Raw genomic sequence first — 23322 nt, 5'->3', positions numbered from 1 at the left:
ACAAAGATTTGCACTTTTGTCCCTTTTTGTGTTGGTCTCTAATTTTTGCTTCTCAAGGCAAATAACTTTTTCGCGCGTTATAAGTTTATATTTTCTCATCATAATATCTAATAAGTCATGCTCCGTGCCCTTAAAAACCTATGCTCACTAGACATATGTTCAATTTTGTCCGGAAAAAAAAAATTAATAACCAGCCCATTAGAAGGGCAAACGATGCAATTTCTTCGTATTTCAACTATGTTGGGCTTATTTTTTAAGAAATGAGCTTTCACATTGCAGAAATAAGTAGACTAAAACCAAAATAATGATTAAAAAGTATAAAGTATTTATAATTATTTATGAAAAACTAATATCATATATATAAATAGTTATACAATTTGTATATATAATTTATCGACTTGGTTAAGTTATTTTCCCGATTTTTTAATAGAACATAAACTTAACTAAATATTGTCAATTTTTAAAATTCAAAACCAAGCAAAAGTAAATATCGGTTTTTCTAACCGATTTGGTTCGATTTTCACCAAACCGTGACACCCCTAGTTGTAACCAAACTTGATCAACAATTTTATAATTCACGTACTGCGCATCTCGTTGGGAAAAAAAATACTTAATGATTTCAGCTTTTTAAATAATAGTTCATGTCCGTGGAACCACTCGGTAATACATTTAAAATTAGCGTAGACTTTCAACTTTAATTCAGTGTTACATATTGATGACAACAAACGATGAGCTAAGTAGGATCACGTCATATTTAAGCATTTACTCCCTCCGTCCCAAAATCAGTGTATAAATAATTTATTAAAAATCCAATATGCTGTGTTTGTTAGAATCCAAAACTAACAAACTTCAAAAAATGTGAGTGAATTTTAAATATGGAGATGAAGTAATTATTAGCACTTTTGCTTGGTCATTTCAATTATTGGGCACTGAAAGCATGTTTCATGCATTAAAAAACCCAAGAGAGAAACGATTTTGCTTCACTATAAATACATGGTCTAATTGATAAGAGAATACCGAAGAAAAAACAAAGAGATAAAGAGAGCAAAAAGGCATAAAAGAAAAAGAATGGCTGACATGGCTGAGAAATGGGAGGAACTTAGTGGCAAAAACAATTGGGATGGGCTATTAGACGATCCATTGGATGTTGATCTCCGTAGGTACATCATCCAATATGGAGAATTGGCTCATGTAACTTATGACACCTTCATTTCGGATCCAAAATCTAAGAATGCAGGAGCTAGCAGATACTCGATGGAAAATCTTCTTTCTAGAGCTGGACTTGACCCGCTCAAGTATAAAGTAACCAAATACTTCTATGCTACCTCATCCATTCCACTTCCTAGTGCTTTTCTTGTGAAATCATTATCAAGGGAAGCATGGAGTAAGGAATCGAATTTTATGGGGTACACTGCTGTTGCTACCGATGAGGGCAAAGTTTTACTAGGAAGGAGGGATATTGTAATTGCTTGGAGAGGAACAATTCAGACACTGGAGTGGGTGGGTGATCTTGAATTTGCACTTGTCAAAGGAACAAAAATATTTGGTTCATCATGGCTTCATTTCACACCTTTGGTGCATCATGGCTTCTACAACATTTATACATCAGAAGATCCAAAATCAAGGTTTAATCAAACTAGTGCCAGAGACCAGGTACATATTAATTTGCTACTTGCATGTTTTTCTTAGTTTTGATTGTTGAAGTATATAATCATCACATATTTAGAGGGTGCCTGTCTAGGCTTATAAGCTGGTTAAACTGATTTGTAGGTACTTTTTGACTTATTTATAAGTTTAATAAACATAAAAAATGCTGCTTATAGGTCAAATTCAGCAAAAAGTCATAATTTATTCATCCACACTTATGATTTTCAGCTTATAAGCACATCTTAATATTTTTTTCTAATTCTCAAAATAGCAAACTGATAACTTATTCTTCATTCTGTTATATGATGTTCCTCTTTTTCTTTATTAGATTACATTTTGAATTTATAGTTTCTTGTAAAAAATTTACGCATATTTTAGTAAAAAAATAAATAGCTTATCGTCATACATGCTAATATATTTGTTTTCAGGTCCTTGAAGAAGTGAAAAGATTGGTTGAGGAATATAAGCATGAAGAGGTCAGCATAAGTGTGACTGGGCATAGCCTATGTGCATCACTTGCAACACTAAATGCAGTTGACATAGCTTACAATGGTATAATCAAGCAGTGGCAAAGAGTTCCCAGTGACAGCTTTTGTATTCGCAAGTCCTAAAGTTGGGGAACTTCTTTTTCAGAATGCAGTTTCCAAACTGGAATACCTTCACATCTTGAGAATTCATAACGTATTCGATATTGTTCCGGCATATCCGGCCATTGGCTATTTCGACGTTGGGAAGGTAATAATGATTGACACCACAAAATCCACCTATTTGAAGCATCATCCTTTGGACCCCCACACACAGCATAATTTGGAGGGTTACTTGCACGGGATTGATGGTACTCAAGGAATAGGTGTTTCAGCAGGTTTTAAACTAGAGGTGTATCGCGATCTCGCACTTATCAACAGGGTATGGGACATTCTAAAAGATGAATATCTTGTCCCTGGGGCTTGGTGGATCGAGAAGAACAAAGCAATGGTTCAGCAAAAAGATGGAACTTGGCTTCTTATGGATCGCGAGGATTATGACTTATGAGAACTATGATTTTATTTATTTTATTTCATGTAATGTGTGAATAAAGGGCTCTTTCGCGAGCTTGAAAAAGAGCACCATACGTATAATATGGTTCCCTTAATAATACAGGATAAGGAATAGCTGTACGCCTAAAGCTGGAAATAAGGTTGTCCTTTCTGGTCCCTAAGGCGATGAAGCTGAAACAGATGTTATACTTTAATTTATGTGTCAATTTCTGTGATGCTTTTTTTTTTTTTTTTTAAATTATTGTGAGAGAGATATAATGGATCTTACGGCTTGTTTGGATGGTTGTTACCTATTTTATTGTATCATGTTGTTATTTTAAATACAATATGTGTTTTGATTACTACTTTAAGTTTATTATATTGTATTGTTAAATTTATAGTTACGTAACAACGAAAAGTTCTATTTTACGAAATGACTAGTTTGGTGTGGTTGCATTGTTATCTTTTTTTTTTTTCCTCATTTTGACTTTAATTGTTTATTATTTTATAATCCTATTTTTATCTTTTATCCTATTTTATCCTTTATTCTACCTTTTTTTTTTTTTAATTTTTTTAATAATAACTCTACGCCGTATATCCTACTTCTCTTTATAATATTGTAAGTTTATTTTTCAGCTTATTGATGTGTGACATTATGTATCGATGAAAATGATGCAATCTATCCAGACGTTGTTTCATCAAAACAATATATCACATACAACAATACAATACATTATGAAATTACATGCAAGAACCATCCAAACAAACTGTTAATGTATTGATGCACAATATGATAAAACAAATATCATAGTAGTGTTAAATATGGTGGGTTAAGGAGCCCCAGTCAATAAATTAAGATCTAATATGTAAAACCAAGAGAGATGCATAATGCTTTGCCTCTTGAATGTTGCTGTAAAGGGAGAGTAATCACTGTAATGAAAAATTAAGGATAATGGATACACTCCACTTTCCTTCTTTCAAAATCAGAAAAGCGAAGACCTTCAAACCTGCAAGCTGCAAAATATCTGATTGCAACTTAATCAATAGTTCATTAGAATGAGAATGTACACATATTTCTAATATTTCTGTAAGGCTAATTGATGTGTATCTTTAACTTATATTTATGCACCCTAAACACATTAGGACCCCATTCAACATCAGTGAAAATATCGCATATATATAAGGTAGGTTGGGATCAACACTAAGATCCGGTGCCACCACAAAGAGGATTTAACTAAATAAAGAGTTCTTTAAAATGAGAACAACTACACAAATATAAATGATTATATTTTTTATTCAAAAAATATTTGCTTGATGTATGTATTGCGAATAATAAGACTGACTAACTCAAATATCTTTCTCATAATTATTGGTCAAACCTGCGATATGGATACAAACAAGAAGCACTGACTCGCTCAGTAATACTTGTGATTGGACTTTACAAAGTGTACTGAAGGATTGATTACCTTGCGCATTCAAATTAACTAGTTTTAGGCGTATGCCGTACTAATCGGTTCATTATTTTTTTCAAATATTCATCTTGACTTTTTTCTTGTTTTTGATATTTCAAAACATATAATTTAAATGTGAAGATGGGCAATTTCAACTATAGTTGCAAGTTGCAACTTGCAAATGCAAGAGTAATATTTTGCAATCTAATATAGTTCATACACGTTAGTTTTTTGTTTGTATGATTGAAAAAGCAATCAGCTGGCAAATTTTTTGATTATATTACTTAAGATTTTTCTAAAATTTAATTATTAAATTGAAAAATTATTATCAATTCGTGATTCAGTAATTCAAATGACATATTAGAAGGATTGTATAACAATTTTTTTTAAAGCTATTGTATAACAAATCAAGCCTTTATTGGACAGCTTTTGTCGTTTACTAGTATTCTCCCTTTAAAGTTAAACTGTTAAAGATGATGTCAAGCCTTAACCTCATTTAAACATTTTAAGACCCGACGTAGTTGACCTTTTTTAAAAAGAAAAACCTACTACAGTACTTTCTTTGTTTTCATTTTATGACAGTCATGCTTGTTTTGGATGGTTGTTACACACAATTTCATAATATATCGTATTGTGTTGTGCTATATTATTTTGATGAAACATTGTTTGGATAGATTGTATCGCTTTTTATCGTTACATAATGCCACACATTAATAATCTAAAGAATAAACTTACGATATTTTAAAGAAAAGCAACATACGAGGGTAGAGTTATTATTAAAAAAACGGAAAAGGCTCAAATATGTCATTGAACTATCGGAAATAGCTCATTTATGCCACTCGTCAATAGTTTGATTCATTTATGCCATCGCCGTAACCAAAATGGCTCATCCATGCCATCAGCGTTACCAAAATGGCTCATTCATATCATTTTTCATTAACACCGGTTTTGCATGTATGACATGTGACCTCCAATTAGAAGTGCACGTCGTTTAATTAAATCAGCCCGATTTTAAATCCCAAATCAATGTGCTTATTACTTGGATATATGTGCAATGATAAAAATGTGTAGTCAAGTCAAATTCCAAGAAAGTGCTCAAGTTAATGTAAGTTGTATATTATTTACTGCATTTTCACTAATTACAAACATTAGTTACCAAAAGGTATCAAGTAATAGTGTAAAACTACAATGTTACAGATGGGGGAAATAAGATTATAGTTGTAGGTGGGTCGGTGTATGTGTTAGATTTTTTATCAATTTAGGATTTAAACTTGGGCTGGTTTAATTAAACGACGTGGACCTCTGATTGGAAGCCACATGTCATATCTGGTATTGTAAAACCAGCATTAATGAAAAATGGCATGGATGAGCCATTTTGGTAACGACGATGGCATAAATGAACCAAACTATTGACGAGTGGCATAAATAAGCCATTTCCGTTATAAAATTTATGTTAAAATGATAAATTGTACTTACATGTGGTCATCTAATTCTAAATTTAACATAGTTGAATATTGTCCGAACCTAAAAGTTAAGTTCTTGCTTTTTAACAACAAAAATTTAACTCGTTGAAACATATGAAATTATAGATGGTAATGCTCACAGAGGATATAAATATGTGCACAAAGCGATAGATAGTATGTTAAGTGTTCATCTTACAAAAATTAATATAATGATTTACAGAAACAAAAACATAGTGAAAGGAGTATATATTTTAATAGACGAGATTTTCTAACTTAAATAGAATAAGATAAGTTCCTACTACTTAATGAAATAGTTAATTCCTACTTCCTAGTAGTAAAAGGGTTGTCACGTGGGTTTATAGTTTTAGGTTTAAAAAGTATGTCCAAAAGAAATAAGATTAAAGTTCGTATAAAAGTCGTTCAATATTTGAAGGATATTTTGGTCAACCAACATTTATATTCATGCTTTTATAATAATATAGATAAGAATATTTCTTGATACTATTTTCCATTATCTTATTTCTTAATAGTATATAATTATAATCACATGAATGTCAAATTCCAAAAGCATATTAGATCACAAATTCTAAGAACATTTTGATATGTATCAAAAATAATGTGTTTCTTAAATATAGTATATATCCAGTGTCAAATAAAATGAAATTGATTGATTAAAGCACTCTGTTTCTTCGACAAATTGAGAAGCATATGTCTGAGTCTTTAATTTCAACATATATACATCCAAAAAACCCAGTCCATACGTAAGATCAAAGCTTCCTCGTTAAGCTTCGATTTGCGTGGCTTCTCTGATAAGCTTCAATTTCATAATTTTATAATGACCCACAATTTCGAATAGACAACTTATAAAATATCCTAATATGTCGGCTGCTATACAAGCCTACAAGTTTTTATAATGTGAAAGTAAGAATTTTTCCAATAAGATAAGGGAACATATATAATTTTGTTAATTGAAAATATAGATTGAAGCATAAAGAGCAAGTATGTTTATATATACGAACATATTAACTTTGTCATACAAAATTTAGAAGAAGGGAGGTAAACATAATAGTAGAAACTAAAACTTGAGGTATATATTGGCTGTCATACCCCTTTTTAACCCGGGTTAAATTAGAAGTACGACATATTGGGGATTCCTATTTTTTGTTTGTGTTTGTTTTAAGGAGTCGCCACCTAATTATTTATGGTGAATTAGGACACCTAAAGTTTATTAAAGTTATGTTTAAAGTTAACTCTGTTTAAGGTCTGCGAAACTTAAGATTCTAGGTAAGGGTTCAATTAGTCTAAAGGGAAGGTATTAGGCACCCTTTAAGACCCATTAACAATGGTTAACCGACCGGATTAAAATTTAATTAGGCTAAGTGTATATATAGTATTATAGAAAAAGAAAGTAGTTTTGTAAATATGACTGAAGTTATAGATAGACATATAAGAATGTCATTTAAAATAGAACTTGTAGAAAATAATAATTTGTATAAAAGAGTACTTTTAATGCTATTTTGAAATACGACTTATAAATGTTATTAAAGTTTTAAAATGAAAGTATAATAGCATTGTTTAAAGTAATACTTGTAGAAAATAGCAATTGCATAAAAGGGTTTAGTCAAGAATAAACTAAAAGAAAGCGGGACATGTAATGTTTATATATGGAGGAAATGACTAAAATTTAAAAGAGTTATTTAATAAAGTTTTTAAAGTTGTTATAGATAAATATGTATTTCAATGTGTATTTCTAAGTGTTGAAAAAGAACTAAAAGCGAAAGGGTTTGTTCGTTGAATTAGTTACCTTTTGTTCCTTAGAGTAAGCTAATATTAGTGTAAGATTTGCGATGTTTTAAGTTTCTAAAATAGTAAGCATAGATTATTATTCCCTAAGCCAAAAGATGTAATCATGCTATTTTGAAAATCAATTACTCAAATAAATGTTATAGATACTATATAAGTAGTTTAGAACATAAATAGAAGTGAATGTGATTTTGTGGAATTAACTACCCATAACTAAACTAAAACCCTTAATGTTACTAAAGTTTAATTAACAAGCACGAATGTTAGTCATACAATACATGTTAAATACATACAAAATAAAAATAGAGGAGTAGATATAATGAGAATGGGCTCATCCCATTTTAGACTGTTGCCATCTGTTTGCAACTGGGCTTCGGCCCAGTAATAATTTATATGTGTTGTTGCGGACTGCCTGATACTGTATGGCATATGGGCCTCGACCCAATATCATTTCTTGCACAGTTGTGGATTGGATGACTCGAGAAATACGTTGGGCTTTAGCCCAACACCGAATATGGAAAGTGACGAGTCCCTCGGACTCGTATGCGAGATGATCATGCATAAAATGAAATGAAAAGGGATTAGTACATAATCAGTAAATAAGATTAAACGTATATAATGTAAATTCAGAGAAAATTTCATTCGTGTCTTCTTATCACAGTATATTACATCATTTACGGAACACAAACTAAATCAATGAGACAGGCAAACATTCAGGAATTCCCATCAGAGAGATTTCCATCGACAAAAATCATCACGCCCTGATGGGTTTTGATATCCCTATCCGTTCTATTAACATTGCAGGGACAAAAGGAAAATGATAATTTAACAAGAAGGCTGGAAAGGAAATGTCTATCATCAATTCGTATTTAAGAGAAACCAATGCATGTTTAGTTCTAAAAGAGGGTAAACTCAATTTTAACAAATGGCGAAGGACAGACGAATACCACTCATACAGATTTTAAAGAGTTGAAAGAGGAGATCTTGCAAAGTTCAAGTTAAGACACCTTTTCATTCTCTCTTAGACAACACTGGATTTATACTTATTCTTTTTGTCTTTTCCGGAACCAGTTTTATCTTTTGCGCACAGAAACTGAAAACAGTTCAGTTTAATACTCACACACATATAGCATAGATCTTATTCATCAAATGAAGAACCACAAAACATATTCCTCCAGCAGGGAAATAGAGTCAAACACAGAGGTATACTTCACAGATTTGAGTCACATATGAACATATTAGTACTGCCAGACATCCATATACATCTTACAGGATGTTTTAGACTGCTGATACCTAAAACAGTCACCTGATCATCCTGAACCAACTAGATCAAATTCTGGTTCCAAAGGCTAATATAATGCTGAAGATACACAGGTTGAACTTTTGGACTTGAAACTATTTTTTGGCAATATGAATCTTAAGACTAGCTGAGGTAATGATAAGAGCTTAACCAAAAAACAGAACTTTGAGAAGACATATATTAATGTTCTGTCAAATAAGCAATACAACAACAAACCTCTCATTCAAACTAAAAAGGGGCAACTACTTCCTTGGTTCCTAGGCAAGACGAGAAAGAAAATATCTGTGAATCATGATTGGAGAGGCATCACTACTGCAGATTTGAAACTAGCATGAACTTGACTAGAACTTTATCAGCTCATGAAGGGAAAGCATCCAGTAAACAACACTTGTTACGGACCTAAAGAGAAGCATTCTTTGTAAAGTTAAGGAGTAAATTTGGTTAGTGACTGATTCATTTGAGGACAATCATTCAAAAGCTTCGAATTTGATTCAGATGAGGCTAAAACAGAACCAGACCAACAGAAATTGTTATTTTTAATAGTTCGAACTACAGTTATGCATATTTGTCCTAAAATCTGCAAGTAACACCTACTGATTTGTAAGACAAATTGACAGCCTCATTGTTCATGTTATCACACTCATAAGCATAGATATGGCCAAACATAACATCTTTTAATCATACTTATGAATCGTCAAGTATATCGCAACGAGATTCAGACCAAATTAGCTTACGCTTAGCCAGACGACAGTCACAATAGCGTAATCAGAGCAGGGAATAAGTTGATTAATCTTAGTAAACCTAGCAGGCCTGATGTATTGCTATAATTAGGATAGGTTAACCAAAACATACTAGATCCCAGTAAAAAGCTGAACAGATTCAAGGTTATATAACATCTAACCCAAACAAATCACATTCATGTCGGAGTATATTACTTGAATAAACAAAGTGAAAGAGGGATAGTTTAGAACTGTTTTAACCATATACACAGTATACCTAGAATATGTATCAGGGTGTGTATATCGGGTGTATACCGAATGTATATCTTCTTCTTATCTTGTTAGCTCATTGTGTACCACATGTATATTCGGCTCTAAATGGGTTCTAAGTTCTGGGAATTCAGTCTAAACATCCAAACTACAGTATACACCTTTCAGATTCATTTTGGCGACTAAAATTCTATCCTAACAGCTCCCAAACCTCAAAGGAATAATATGACGACAAAGAAATTACATAACTTAAAAGTAGCAGAATCAGCTAAAATTTAACTAAAAGCAGAAACTAAAGACTAGAAGTAATAAACGTATCGAAGTTTACCTGTTTTGTGCGCAATGAACTGGGATGTCGAGGTCGTCGAATCTACTCGAACTCGAAAACGATTAAAGTAATTAAGGCTTCAGATTAGAAAGTAAAAATAGAGTAATATGTGGCTATATTATTGATCAAAATTGATGTTTTGTTTTTTGGGTTCCAAATCCTCTTCTGATGTTCGGATCCCTTTTTTTTTCCATTCAACTTCGACCATCTTTATAGGGTTTTTCTTCGTATTGAATAAAGGGGAGGAGCGTATGAGAGAGAGGAAGCGGGGGACAGGCGTGGAGATGGCAGAGCGTGGGAAAGAGGAGAAGTGGAAGGGTGTCGGGTGAAGTGGGGTGGAACGTGAAGAGCAGTGATGGTGGAGATGGCAAAACGAAGTGGGGGACAGGGAAACATGGGGGACACGGGATAGTGGAGGTGCAGAAGCGTGGAGATGAGGGGGCGGCGATGGTGAGTTGAAGGAGGAGGAAAGAGGCGGAGAAAAAAAATGAGAGAAAGAAAAGGAAAGGAGGCGGAAGAGAAGAGAAAAGAATGAGGGAAGAGAAAGAGAGGTTAGGGTAAGAAAAATGTGTGTTGGGCCGGACCGGGTCGGGTAATGGGCTGGCCAATAATTCGTTTGGGTCGGTCCATTAATTTAAATATGGGCTGATATAAATGTGGGTTGGATATTTAAAATGTGGGTTGTTTATTTGGGTAGGGAAATAATATTGTATTTGTGTTTTGGGTCATTAATTTGGCTGAAAATTGTTGATCCTTCCTCCACTATTTAATTATTTTTGAGCTTCCAATTTAATAACTGGTATAATATATGTTATGAAAAGGCAATAAATAATTAGTATGTAAAAAATATATTTTATCAAATGTTGTATTGTAATTAATTCAACGAGTCCAAACCCGAAAAAATGAAATGATGACGAATCATCTAAAATTTGTAGTAAAGTAACACTTGTAATGTTAAAAATAAAAGTAGCGATATTAATAGCAGTGAAAATAAAGTATCCAGTTCGTCAATAAATTTAGACGTCCGAGTGAATAAAAATTAAATAAAGGAGGGACAAAATTGGATGTCAACAGATGCCTCTCTTCGACCGGAGGTGATGTAAGAATCTTTGGGCGAAGAAGTTGACGTAGTAGCCAATTTTGTTTGGACCGACGAATATGAGTTTGTAAGAAAGTACGTTTTTTGGAAAATTTATGGAAAATATTATGGGGACCGAAGGAATTATGGAAAATTGTGGCCGAATCTCAGTTTCGAGTTGCCTACATATCTCGGGTTGCACGAGAATCAGGCCACGTGTAGTTCGGAAGTTTTTGTGGGTTCATAATATTGCGGGAGTTGTAGACGGGTGACGAGAACGTTCAAGAATAGAACATGTGCTTATAGCCTCCTAATTATAAATGTGGCGCGCAACACACCTTTAAGTAGGACTCTACTAGGCACGATATAAATCCTTCAAAGATGCCCCAGTGTTGAGTTATGGAAACGCTGGGGATGTAGAAAGGAATATGAGATTATGAAAAGAGTAGATTCAGTAGAGTTTTAGCGGGAGATGTGAAAGAGAAAATAACCTATGTATCACGTGTTTGTGGACATAGGCGGAATTGAGTTCGAGAGTAGATCCATGACCTTTGCTTGTGAGTTTGGTATTCCTCTTCAGCATGTTTGCCCCAGTTCACTGCGTAAGATAAAGTTCCACGTTGTGTTGCGTCTCTGCAGGTTGTATTTTCTGCCAAAACTGAAATTCATGTCAACATTAGTACTAAAGTTGAAAGTGTAAAATTACAAAGAGTGTAAATGATAGTAAATATGAGTGTGAGAATGAAGATGAAGCCGTATGGCCAATGTTGTCTCTGGTTGTCTTCAGGGACTTGAATGAATGTGTGACGCGTATGCTGAGGATGTGATAATATCTCTAGTTGCATTTGAAAATGATAGTGATAAGATCTCCGGCTGTCTTCCGGGACTCGATGATAAATGATATCTGCGAATTTTAAGGTAAATTCATTAAAGTGGTAAGGTAGATGATGAAATAAAGGAATGAAGTAAGGAGTAAAATAAGTGTATAGCCGTTCGGCTTATGCAGGTGAGGCCGTGTAGCCATGCGATGTCTCCGGTTGTCTTCGGGGACTTGATGATATGTCTCCGGTTGTCTTCGGGGACTTGATGATGCATCTCCGGTTGTCTTCGGGGACTTGATGCTATGTCTCCGGTTGTCTTCGGGGACTTGATGCTGTGCCTCCGGTTGTCTTCGGGGACTTGATGCTGTGTCTCCAGTTGTCTTCGGGGACTTGATGCTGTGTCTCCAGTTGTCTTCGGGGACTTGATGCTGTGTCTCCGGTTGTCTTCGGGGACTTGATGCATATGCCGTGTGAGGCATTTAAAGAAATGATATCCTATTAAAGGCGGACGAGCCTAAAGTGTCCTATTAAAGGCGGACGATCCTAAAGTTGTCCTATTAAAGGCGGACGAGCCTAAAGTGTCCTATTAAAGGCGGACGATCCTAAAGTGTCCTATTAAGGGCGGACGAGCCTAAAGTGTCCTATTAAAGGCGGACGAGCCTAATTGTCCTATTAAAGGCGGACGAGCCTAAAGTGTTGTGCGTTTGCGAACAATGATATTGTCCCTTTGCGGAGCATTTGAAAATAATAATGCAATGCCGGTGCGGTGCCTTTGCAGTGCTGGCATTTGAAAGCAGTAGTGCATATGCAGTGCGTGTATTTGAAGAAATGATGTCCTATTAAAGTCGGACGAGCCTAAAATGTCCTATTAAAGGCGGACGAGCCTAAAATGTCCTAGTTATCTTCGGAGTGCGATATTGATGCCTCCAGCTGTCTTGGGAGATGCCTCCAGCTGTCTGCGGAAACTTAACAATGATTCAGTATCGTGACAGGCTGAATTGATGACACGTAATCCTGATTTGATTCGCCTTCAATCTCGTCAACCTACAAAAACAGGTATATAAAGTTATAAAATTATTTTGATAAAAATAAATTAAAAGATAAGGTTGGAAGTAAAGCCGTATGGCTTTTTGAGGCAAGGCCACAATGTGCCAAAGGATGTTTTTCTGCCATGATTGATAGACTTGACTGTTGATCTCGCGCTTTTAGGTTCCTGCACTCAAAGAAAAATTCTTAGTTTGGGAGGGGGAAGTTGATTCGTGTTGACTCGAAGCTTGACGTTGTTGGCGTTCCATTTGTCTTGTTTGTTTGGATCTTGTGATCTCCGTTCAAACCTCGGTAGATGAACAGTAGTGAAATAATTGAAAAAAAGTATTTCATTTGAAAGGTAGGTATGTAAGTATATATATAAGGAAATGTATGTATATAAGTTGTGAAATATGTATATGTAAATGTATGTATGTAAGGAAAGATATATATATAAATATATGTATGTAAGTTGTAACATATTCTGCCAACTTCGGATTGTGACACTTCTAAAGTAATTGGTTTATAATACTTCCTGTCTGATAGCCTTAATCTTGTCGATGTCCAACCGTTCTTTCGTCTATATCTTTTCAAAATATTCCCCAGTTTTGGGTTCAGAAGGGTATGCTAAACTTATGTTGTGGTGTGACCGAACCTTATATAGGTTGCCTACGTATACTTCCAGGGAATCAGGTCAGAACGTAGTTCGTAAAGTATATAAGAATGGTTTAAAATTTTCTAATAAGGGACCGAACCCGATCTGGATTGCCTACGTATTCCGCCATGGGAATCAGGTCAGCGTAGTTCTGTTATATAAATGGTAAAAGATTTGTTGGATTTTTATCTAAGTGTGACAGACCTGTATGTTGATAGTCTACGAATCCCGCCGAGGGAATCAGGCCCTATGTGGTTTTCCTTGTATAAGGATTTTTTGGATTTTATGTTATAACGCAACCGAACCCTATGTGGGCTGCCTACGTATCTCACCATTAGAATCAGGTCAGAACGTAGTTCGTATGCATGCAAATGGGAAAAATTCTAACCTAGTATGACCGAGTCCCTATGTGGGCTGCTTACGTATCCACCAAGGAATCAGGTCAAGCGTAGTTCACACCAATTGTTAAAGGAAAGGTTGCAAACTAGGTTGTCTAAACTAATGTCGTCCGTTGATCTCTTCTTGGATTGCTAGCTTTCAGGCTTATGTCATCACCTATCAGCTATTTCAATTCTTTTTTAGTGGAATCTTGTCTTGTCCCCTAGTTTCTTTGTTACTCTCTCGGGATGTATGTTGTCTATTCGTTCATTTTATGTCACAATCGTAGAGTTGACAGTTTTGATAAATAAAGTAGAAAATAACAATAATGGATGATTAAGGAAAATCAGAAATGCATTCATTGTTTTTTGCAATTTAAGCTTCCAAAAGATGAAGCAAAACAAACAAAAGTTTTGAGGCACAATTTAAGCCTCAATTTTAAAATTGAGCTATTTCTAAAGTTTTCTACATGTTCAAACTACCAAGACTCCTGGAGTAGGAATCCAATTCTCCAATGTCTCTCCTGGTTGGGCATCTCGAATGGTCGGTGTCGACCCGAATCAACTTTTTTGGGGATATAAGAACATAAAAATGCAAAATGATGTCAGTCTCACAACATATCTAGGTAAAGTCATGATCACTTAGAGTCAAGTAAGTCATGTAGCGAATAATCATCAAATAAAGTCAAACAAGTTGTCAAACAAATGTAAACGATTATATCAAACAATAACGCGTCCTAATATGCATGTGACCTCTTCGTGCCAGAGGTAGGCCTAACGTTTGTTTGAAGGGTAAAGTGTGCCATAATACGTCATCCCGTTGCTTTGATTAATTAAACAAATTCTATTTCCCCAAAATAAAGTACAACGGTAGTGTAATATTTATTACATGTCAAATGAATATAACATAAAGTGTTTCCTAATCTAAGTAAAGTAAGTACAATTTCCTATGTCTAAATATCAGCTCCGTTTTGGTGGTGTCATTGATCTTCGGCATTCATTGTATTCCAATGAAAATCCATACCTGTCATAGAAACGTTAGTCATTCCCGCCCTCCTAAAGTTTAATTAATTAGAGCAAACAGTCAATATTTATGCACAGTTATCCTTGAAATATGCATATAAAGTATGATTATTGTCGCTCGGGGTTGTGAACCCACTTGGACGTTTGGATAAAGTCATCTAATGGATTTAATACACCAAGGGTATTAAACCTCCTAGGATATGAAATGTATGCTCTTAATAAAAGGTGTTGGTTTAGCTCTATCCTAGGTTGACTAGGAGTGAGTTTACTAGATGCAAGGTTCCCAAGCGGACAACTCGAGTGAGAAGGCTACGCGGTCCCCGTTACTCGGGCACCCCGCGCATATGCCAACTCTCCTAAAATTTGAATTCTACGAAAGAAATTTGCGGGTGCGCAAAACACACCTCGCGTGTACGTGTGATAGTGTGAGTTTCCAGAAGTGGAAGAAATATGAACAGAATGACAATTTATCAAAGCAGTAACACATACACAGTTTATATCGAACAAACAGTTTATATCAAACAAACAATTAATAGCATGTAAAAACAGTTAACAAATAAAGTAATTTCCAATAAGCACACAAAGCCCATTTAAACTAAGTCCGTTATGGTTAGAACCTAGGTAAAGTCCCCAGTGAAGTCGCCAAGCTGTCATACCCCTTTTTAACCCGGGTTAAATTAGAAGTACGGCATATTGGGGATTCCTATTTTTTGTTTGTGTTTGTTTTAAGGAGTCGCCACCTAATTATTTATGGTGAATTAGGACACCTAAAGTTTATTAAAGTTATGTTTAAAGTTAACTCTGTTTAAGGTCTGCGAAACTTAAGATTCTAGGTAAGGGTTCAATTAGTCTAAAGGGAAGGTATTAGGCACCCTTTAAGACCCATTAACAATGGTTAACCGACCGGATTAAAATTTAATTAGGCTAAGTGTATATATAGTATTATAGAAAAAGAAAGTAGTTTTGTAAATATGACTGAAGTTATAGATAGACATATAAGAATGTCATTTAAAATAGAACTTGTAGAAAATAATAATTTGTATAAAAGAGTACTTTTAATGCTATTTTGAAATACGACTTATAAATGTTATTAAAGTTTTAAAATGAAAGTATAATAGCATTGTTTAAAGTAATACTTGTAGAAAATAGCAATTGCATAAAAGGGTTTAGTCAAGAATAAACTAAAAGAAAGCGGGACATGTAATGTTTATATATGGAGGAAATGACTAAAATTTAAAAGAGTTATTTAATAAAGTTTTTAAAGTTGTTATAGATAAATATGTATTTCAATGTGTATTTCTAAGTGTTGAAAAAGAACTAAAAGCGAAAGGGTTTGTTCGTTGAATTAGTTACCTTTTGTTCCTTAGAGTAAGCTAATATTAGTGTAAGATTTGCGATGTTTTAAGTTTCTAAAATAGTAAGCATAGATTATTATTCCCTAAGCCAAAAGATGTAATCATGCTATTTTGAAAATCAATTACTCAAATAAATGTTATAGATACTATATAAGTAGTTTAGAACATAAATAGAAGTGAATGTGATTTTGTGGAATTAACTACCCATAACTAAACTAAAACCCTTAATGTTACTAAAGTTTAATTAACAAGCACGAATGTTAGTCATACAATACATGTTAAATACATACAAAATAAAAATAGAGGAGTAGATATAATGAGAATGGGCTCATCCCATTTTAGACTGTTGCCATCTGTTTGCAACTGGGCTTCGGCCCAGTAATAATTTATATGTGTTGTTGCGGACTGCCTGATACTGTATGGCATATGGGCCTCGACCCAATATCATTTCTTGCACAGTTGTGGATTGGATGACTCGAGAAATACGTTGGGCTTTAGCCCAACACCGAATATGGAAAGTGACGAGTCCCTCGGACTCGTATGCGAGATGATCATGCATAAAATGAAATGAAAAGGGATTAGTACATAATCAGTAAATAAGATTAAACGTATATAATGTAAATTCAGAGAAAATTTCATTCGTGTCTTCTTATCACAGTATATTACATCATTTACGGAACACAAACTAAATCAATGAGACAGGCAAACATTCAGGAATTCCCATCAGAGAGATTTCCATCGACAAAAATCATCACGCCCTGATGGGTTTTGATATCCCTATCCGTTCTATTAACATTGCAGGGACAAAAGGAAAATGATAATTTAACAAGAAGGCTGGAAAGGAAATGTCTATCATCAATTCGTATTTAAGAGAAACCAGTGCATGTTTAGTTCTAAAAGAGGGTAAACTCAATTTTAACAAATGGCGAAGGACAGACGAATACCACTCATACAGATTTTAAAGAGTTGAAAGAGGAGATCTTGCAAAGTTCAAGTTAAGACACCTTTTCATTCTCTCTTAGACAACACTGGATTTATACTTATTCTTTTTGTCTTTTCCGGAACCAGTTTTATCTTTTGCGCACAGAAACTGAAAACAGTTCAGTTTAATACTCACACACATATAGCATAGATCTTATTCATCAAATGAAGAACCACAAAACATATTCCTCCAGCAGGGAAATAGAGTCAAACACAGAGGTATACTTCACAGATTTGAGTCACATATGAACATATTAGTACTGCCAGACATCCATATACATCTTACAGGATGTTTTAGACTGCTGATACCTAAAACAGTCACCTGATCATCCTGAACCAACTAGATCAAATTCTGGTTCCAAAGGCTAATATAATGCTGAAGATACACAGGTTGAACTTTTGGACTTGAAACTATTTTTTGGCAATATGAATCTTAAGACTAGCTGAGGTAATGATAAGAGCTTAACCAAAAAACAGAACTTTGAGAAGACATATATTAATGTTCTGTCAAATAAGCAATACAACAACAAACCTCTCATTCAAACTAAAAAGGGGCAACTACTTCCTTGGTTCCTAGGCAAGACGAGAAAGAAAATATCTGTGAATCATGATTGGAGAGGCATCACTACTGCAGATTTGAAACTAGCATGAACTTGACTAGAACTTTATCAGCTCATGAAGTGAAAGCATCCAGTAAACAACACTTGTTACGGACCTAAAGAGAAGCATTCTTTGTAAAGTTAAGGAGTAAATTTGGTTAGTGACTGATTCATTTGAGGACAATCATTCAAAAGCTTCGAATTTGATTCAGATGAGGCTAAAACAGAACCAGACCAACAGAAATTGTTATTTTTAATAGTTCGAACTACAGTTATGCATATTTGTCCTAAAATCTGCAAGTAACACCTACTGATTTGTAAAACAAATTGACAGCCTCATTGTTCATGTTATCACACTCATAAGCATAGATATGGCCAAACATAACATCTTTTAATCATACTTATGAATCGTCAAGTATATCGCAACGAGATTCAGACCAAATTAGCTTACGCTTAGCCAGACGACAGTCACAATAGCGTAATCAGAGCAGGGAATAAGTTGATTAATCTTAGTAAACCTAGCAGGCCTGATGTATTGCTATAATTAGGATAGGTTAACCAAAACATACTAGATCCCAGTAAAAAGCTGAACAGATTCAAGGTTATATAACATCTAACCCAAACAAATCACATTCATGTCGGAGTATATTACTTGAATAAACAAAGTGAAAGAGGGATAGTTTAGAACTGTTTTAACCATATACACAGTATACCTAGAATATGTATCAGGGTGTGTATATCGGGTGTATACCGAATGTATATCTTCTTCTTATCTTGTTAGCTCATTTTGTACCACATGTATATTCGGCTCTAAATGGGTTCTAAGTTCTGGGAATTCAGTCTAAACATCCAAACTACAGTATACACCTTTCAGATTCATTTTGGCGACTAAAATTCTATCCTAACAGCTCCCAAACCTCAAAGGAATAATATGACGACAAAGAAATTACATAACTTAAAAGTAGCAAAATCAGCTAAAATTTAACTAAAAGCAGAAACTAAAGACTAGAAGTAATAAACGTATCGAAGTTTACCTGTTTTGTGCGCAATGAACTGGGATGTCGAGGTCGTCGAATCTACTCGAACTCGAAAACGATTAAAGTAATTAAGGCTTCAGATTAGAAAGTAAAAATAGAGTAATATGTGGCTATATTATTGATCAAAATTGATGTTTTGTTTTTTGGGTTCCAAATCCTCTTCTGATGTTCGGATCCCTTTTTTTTTCCATTCAACTTCGACCATCTTTATAGGGTTTTTCTTCGTATTGAATAAAGGGGAGGAGCGTATGAGAGAGAGGAAGCGGGGGACAGGCGTGGAGATGGCAGAGCGTGGGAAAGAGGAGAAGTGGAAGGGTGTCGGGTGAAGTGGGGTGGAACGTGAAGAGCAGTGATGGTGGAGATGGCAAAACGAAGTGGGGGACAGGGAAACATGGGGGACACGGGATAGTGGAGGTGCAGAAGCGTGGAGATGAGGGGGCGGCGATGGTGAGTTGAAGGAGGAGAAAAGAGATGGAGAAAAAAAATGAGAGAAAGAAAAGGAAAGGAGGCGGAAGAGAAGAGAAAAGAATGAGGGAAGAGAAAGAGAGGTTAGGGTAAGAAAAATGTGTGTTGGGCCGGACCGGGTCGGGTAATGGGCTGGCCAATAATTCGTTTGGGTCGGTCCATTAATTTAAATATGGGCTGATATAAATGTGGGTTGGATATTTAAAATGTGGGTTGTTTATTTGGGTAGGGAAATAATATTGTATTTGTATTTTGGGTCATTAATTTGGCTGAAAATTGTTGATCCTTCCTCCACTATTTAATTATTTTTGAGCTTCCAATTTAATAACTGGTATAATATATGTTATGAAAAGGCAATAAATAATTAGTATGTAAAAAATATATTTTATCAAATGTTGTATTGTAATTAATTCAACGAGTCCAAACCCGAAAAAATGAAATGATGACGAATCATCTAAAATTTGTAGTAAAGTAACACTTGTAATGTTAAAAATAAAAGTAGCGATATTAATAGCAGTGAAAATAAAGTATCCAGTTCGTCAATAAATTTAGATGTCCGAGTGAATAAAAATTAAATAAAGGAGGGACAAAATTGGATGTCAACATTGGCAAGTACTGATCAGGGAATCAAAGACCGTGAACAATGCTGTACATATATATACATCGAATATAATATATGATCAGTACCCGCTGACCTGATTAATTCGGATCTGTATCGTATAGGACTCATTAAAAGGAGAAAATGCTTTCTAACAAAAAAAATCAGTTCTTAATGCTCGAACTAGAGACCTCCGATTAAGAGTGACGAATCATACTCATTCTACTATATGCCAAGACAATTCTTCTACAAATTGTTTTTTTTTTTTTTGCTAACTTCTTCTAGGGAAACAAAGATGACAAAAACAATAATCACTGCGTAGCTTGGAATAAGATGACTTATCCTACTGAGGAAAGGGGGACAGGAGTAAACGATGGTGGCAATTCAGAACTAGAGATTCTAATTGGACTAACTTTCTCAAAGTCAAAAATAGCAGAATAGTCCAACCAGTAGCTAGAAAGTGGAATTATAATCAGTCTCACTGTTGGAGAAGACTTATGAGAAGCAGAGACAAGGTTGAACATCTAATTACTTGGAGACTTCAGAGTGGCAATTCAAGTTTTTGGTGGGACAACTGGATTGGCGAAGGAAGACTTGCACAATTTCAATCAGCTTCCACTTCCATCAAAGGAACAGTAGCTCACTATCTTTTAAATGGAGAATGGAATTCTGACAAACTAGTTGTTCTTCCAAATGAGATGGTTTCTACATTCTTGGAATTACAATAAAATGTTCTAATTTACCTGACCATCCCATGAGGACAGTGACAACAGATGGGAAATTTTATTGTAAGTCTGTCTGGAATGCTATTAGGGAATGGAATGCTATTAGGGAACATAAAAGTACCTCTTTGATTAACAGAATGACTTTGCATAAGAAGAGCCCCTTTAAGGTTTCCTTCTTTTTATGGAAACTCCTCAGACATAAGATTTCAGTGAATCTGAATATGAGAAAGTTTGGTCTCAATCTACCTTCCAGTTGTCTGCTGTATCAACCACCCACAAGAAGAGGAAGACTATTTATTCCTTCACAGTATGGTAAGTAAAATAATTTGGTATCACTTTAATCAAATTTTTGGTATAAATAATGGAAGCTCTGAAATAAGAGCTATGATAATCAAATCGTGGATGACTAGAGGAACCAATGATATTCAGAGTATGATTGTACAAATTACCCCTGGTATCATCATTTGACAAATATAGAGAGCTAGATGTAGAAACAGATTCGACAACATCAAGATCTTTCTTCCCATAATTTTTCAGTAGATTTATCATCAGGCTACAGTGACAGTTCACAAGCAGTTTCCCGGTATTCATCCTTTTATGCCTTGGGAACAATTTTGTCATCTGATGGACAATGCCAAGCCTCTTATTACTACTATCTCTATCAAATAGGCATTTCCAGCTCCAGGCTTCATGAAACTCAACTCAGATGGATGCTCAAAAGGCAGTCCTGGATTAAGTGGTGCTGGAGGAGTTATCAGAATTGAAGTTGGGAAACTAATCAAAGCATATGCTGCTCCCCTTGGTATCTCTACTAACAATATGGTTGAGACTTTGGCTCTTAAAATTGATATTGAATGGTGCTATAGAAATAGAATCAAGAAACTGGAGACTGAGACTGACTCCAAACTTTTAACAGAATGGTTCCTTAAGACTTGTCAACCTTCTTGGTACATTTGGGATACCGTTGAGGAAATCCTCTGTTGTTTTGTGTACTATACTATATCAATAATATATGGCTTCCATTCTTCATTGAAGATGGAAGAGATTGATTAAAAAAAAGTGTTAGACTTCGGGTTCCCTTGTCATAAAAAAAAAAGTGTTGACCAAAAATAATATTTTTGTGGGCAAAGGATCTTGTAACCATGGCCTATTTATGCTTAATGTTTCTGATGATATCAGTAGAAATGCATCTAATTATGCTTATATGGTTGAGTCTATTTCTTTGTGGCATGCTAGACTTGGACATGCTAATACCTCTTATATAAAGAAAATGCAGTCATTGGGTTTAATATCTGGCTTAGACGCAAATAGTTTTGACAAGTGTGAAATATGTACTGAAGCTAAAATTACTAAAAACTTATGTTTTTCAGTAAATAGATAAACTGAATTATTATCTTTAATTCACGCTGATTTAGGTTATTTGAAACAGACTATCACTAGAGGTGGTAAAAGATATTATGTGACTTTTACTGATGATTTTTCTAAATGTACTAAGTTGTACTTGCTTAGAAATAAAAATGAAGCTTTTAACGCCTTTATTTCTAAAACTGAGGTTGAAAATCAACTTAGTAGAAAAATCAAGAGAATTAGATCTGATAGAGGACATGAATATTAATTTGTCTCTAAATGCTTTTTGTGAAAAAGAAGGAATTATTGATGAAATAACGCTGCCTTATTCACCTGAGTCTAATGGAGTAACTGAAATAAAAAAATAGAACTTTGAAAGAAATGATGAACTCCGTGTTAGTCCGTTCTAATGCACCTGATAATTTGTGGGGTGAAGCTATTTTATATGCTAGTCACTTGCAAAATAGAATTCCTTATAAAAGAACTGACAAAAATCCTTATGAATTGTGAAGAGGTTAAAAACCTAATTTGAAATATTTAAAAGTGGGGGATGCCTTGCTAAAGTTCTTTTGCCTGAGCCTAAAAAGAGAAAATAGGTTCTAAAACTGCTGATTGCATGCTTTTTGGATATGCTGAACATAGTGCTGCATACAAATTTCTTGTTTGAAAAAGTGATGTGCTTGATTGTAATACTATAATTAAGACAAAGAATGCTGAATTTTTTGAACATATTTTTCCACACTCTGATAAAATTTCTCATGCACCTATTGAAAGAAATAATGAGATTGCCTCTAATGAGGAACTGAGAAGGAGCAAAAGGCCTAGGAGAGAATGTTTTTCATATGGAAATGATCTTCAAACTTTTCTTGTCGATAATGAACCATCAAATTATTTTGAAGCTATATCTTCTTCTGATGCTAAATTTTGGAAAGAGGCAATAAAAGTTGAAATTGATTCCATCATGAAAAATAATACATGGGTTTTAACTAATTTACCTCCTAGTGCAAAATCTATTGGTTGTAAATGAATTTTCAAAAAGAAGCTTAATCCTGATGGCTCTATAGATAAATATAAAGCTTATTTAGTAGCAAAATGATTTTATCAAAAGCAAAATATTTATTATTTTGATACATTTGCACCAGTGACTAGAATTTCTTCTATTCAAGTTTTAATTACTTTTGCATCAATTCACAAGCTTTTTATCCATCAAATGGATGAAAAACAGCTTTTCTAAATGG

General features: G+C 34.4%; 1 protein-coding gene and 1 pseudogene across 1 annotated transcript; both read left to right on the top strand.

The window, feature by feature from the left end:
• The first annotated feature begins 1040 nt into the window (after positions 1 to 1040).
• Positions 1041 to 3376, top strand: LOC132623373 (phospholipase A1-IIgamma-like; annotated as a pseudogene).
• Positions 3377 to 20509: 17133 nt separating this feature from the next.
• On the top strand, positions 20510 to 21790 carry LOC132624561 (uncharacterized). Its single transcript, XM_060339321.1, has 2 exons — positions 20510 to 20713; positions 21407 to 21790. The coding sequence occupies exons 1-2, from the start codon at positions 20510 to 20512 to the stop codon at positions 21788 to 21790; spliced, it is 588 nt and encodes a 195-aa protein (XP_060195304.1).
• The last annotated feature ends 1532 nt before the right edge of the window (positions 21791 to 23322 follow it).

This window comes from Lycium barbarum, chromosome 12, assembly GCF_019175385.1.
Source record: "Lycium barbarum isolate Lr01 chromosome 12, ASM1917538v2, whole genome shotgun sequence".
Lineage (NCBI taxonomy): Eukaryota > Viridiplantae > Streptophyta > Magnoliopsida > Solanales > Solanaceae > Lycium > Lycium barbarum.
The sequence above is the reverse complement of the archived record's forward strand: the minus strand, read 5'-3'. Positions and strand labels throughout refer to the sequence as shown.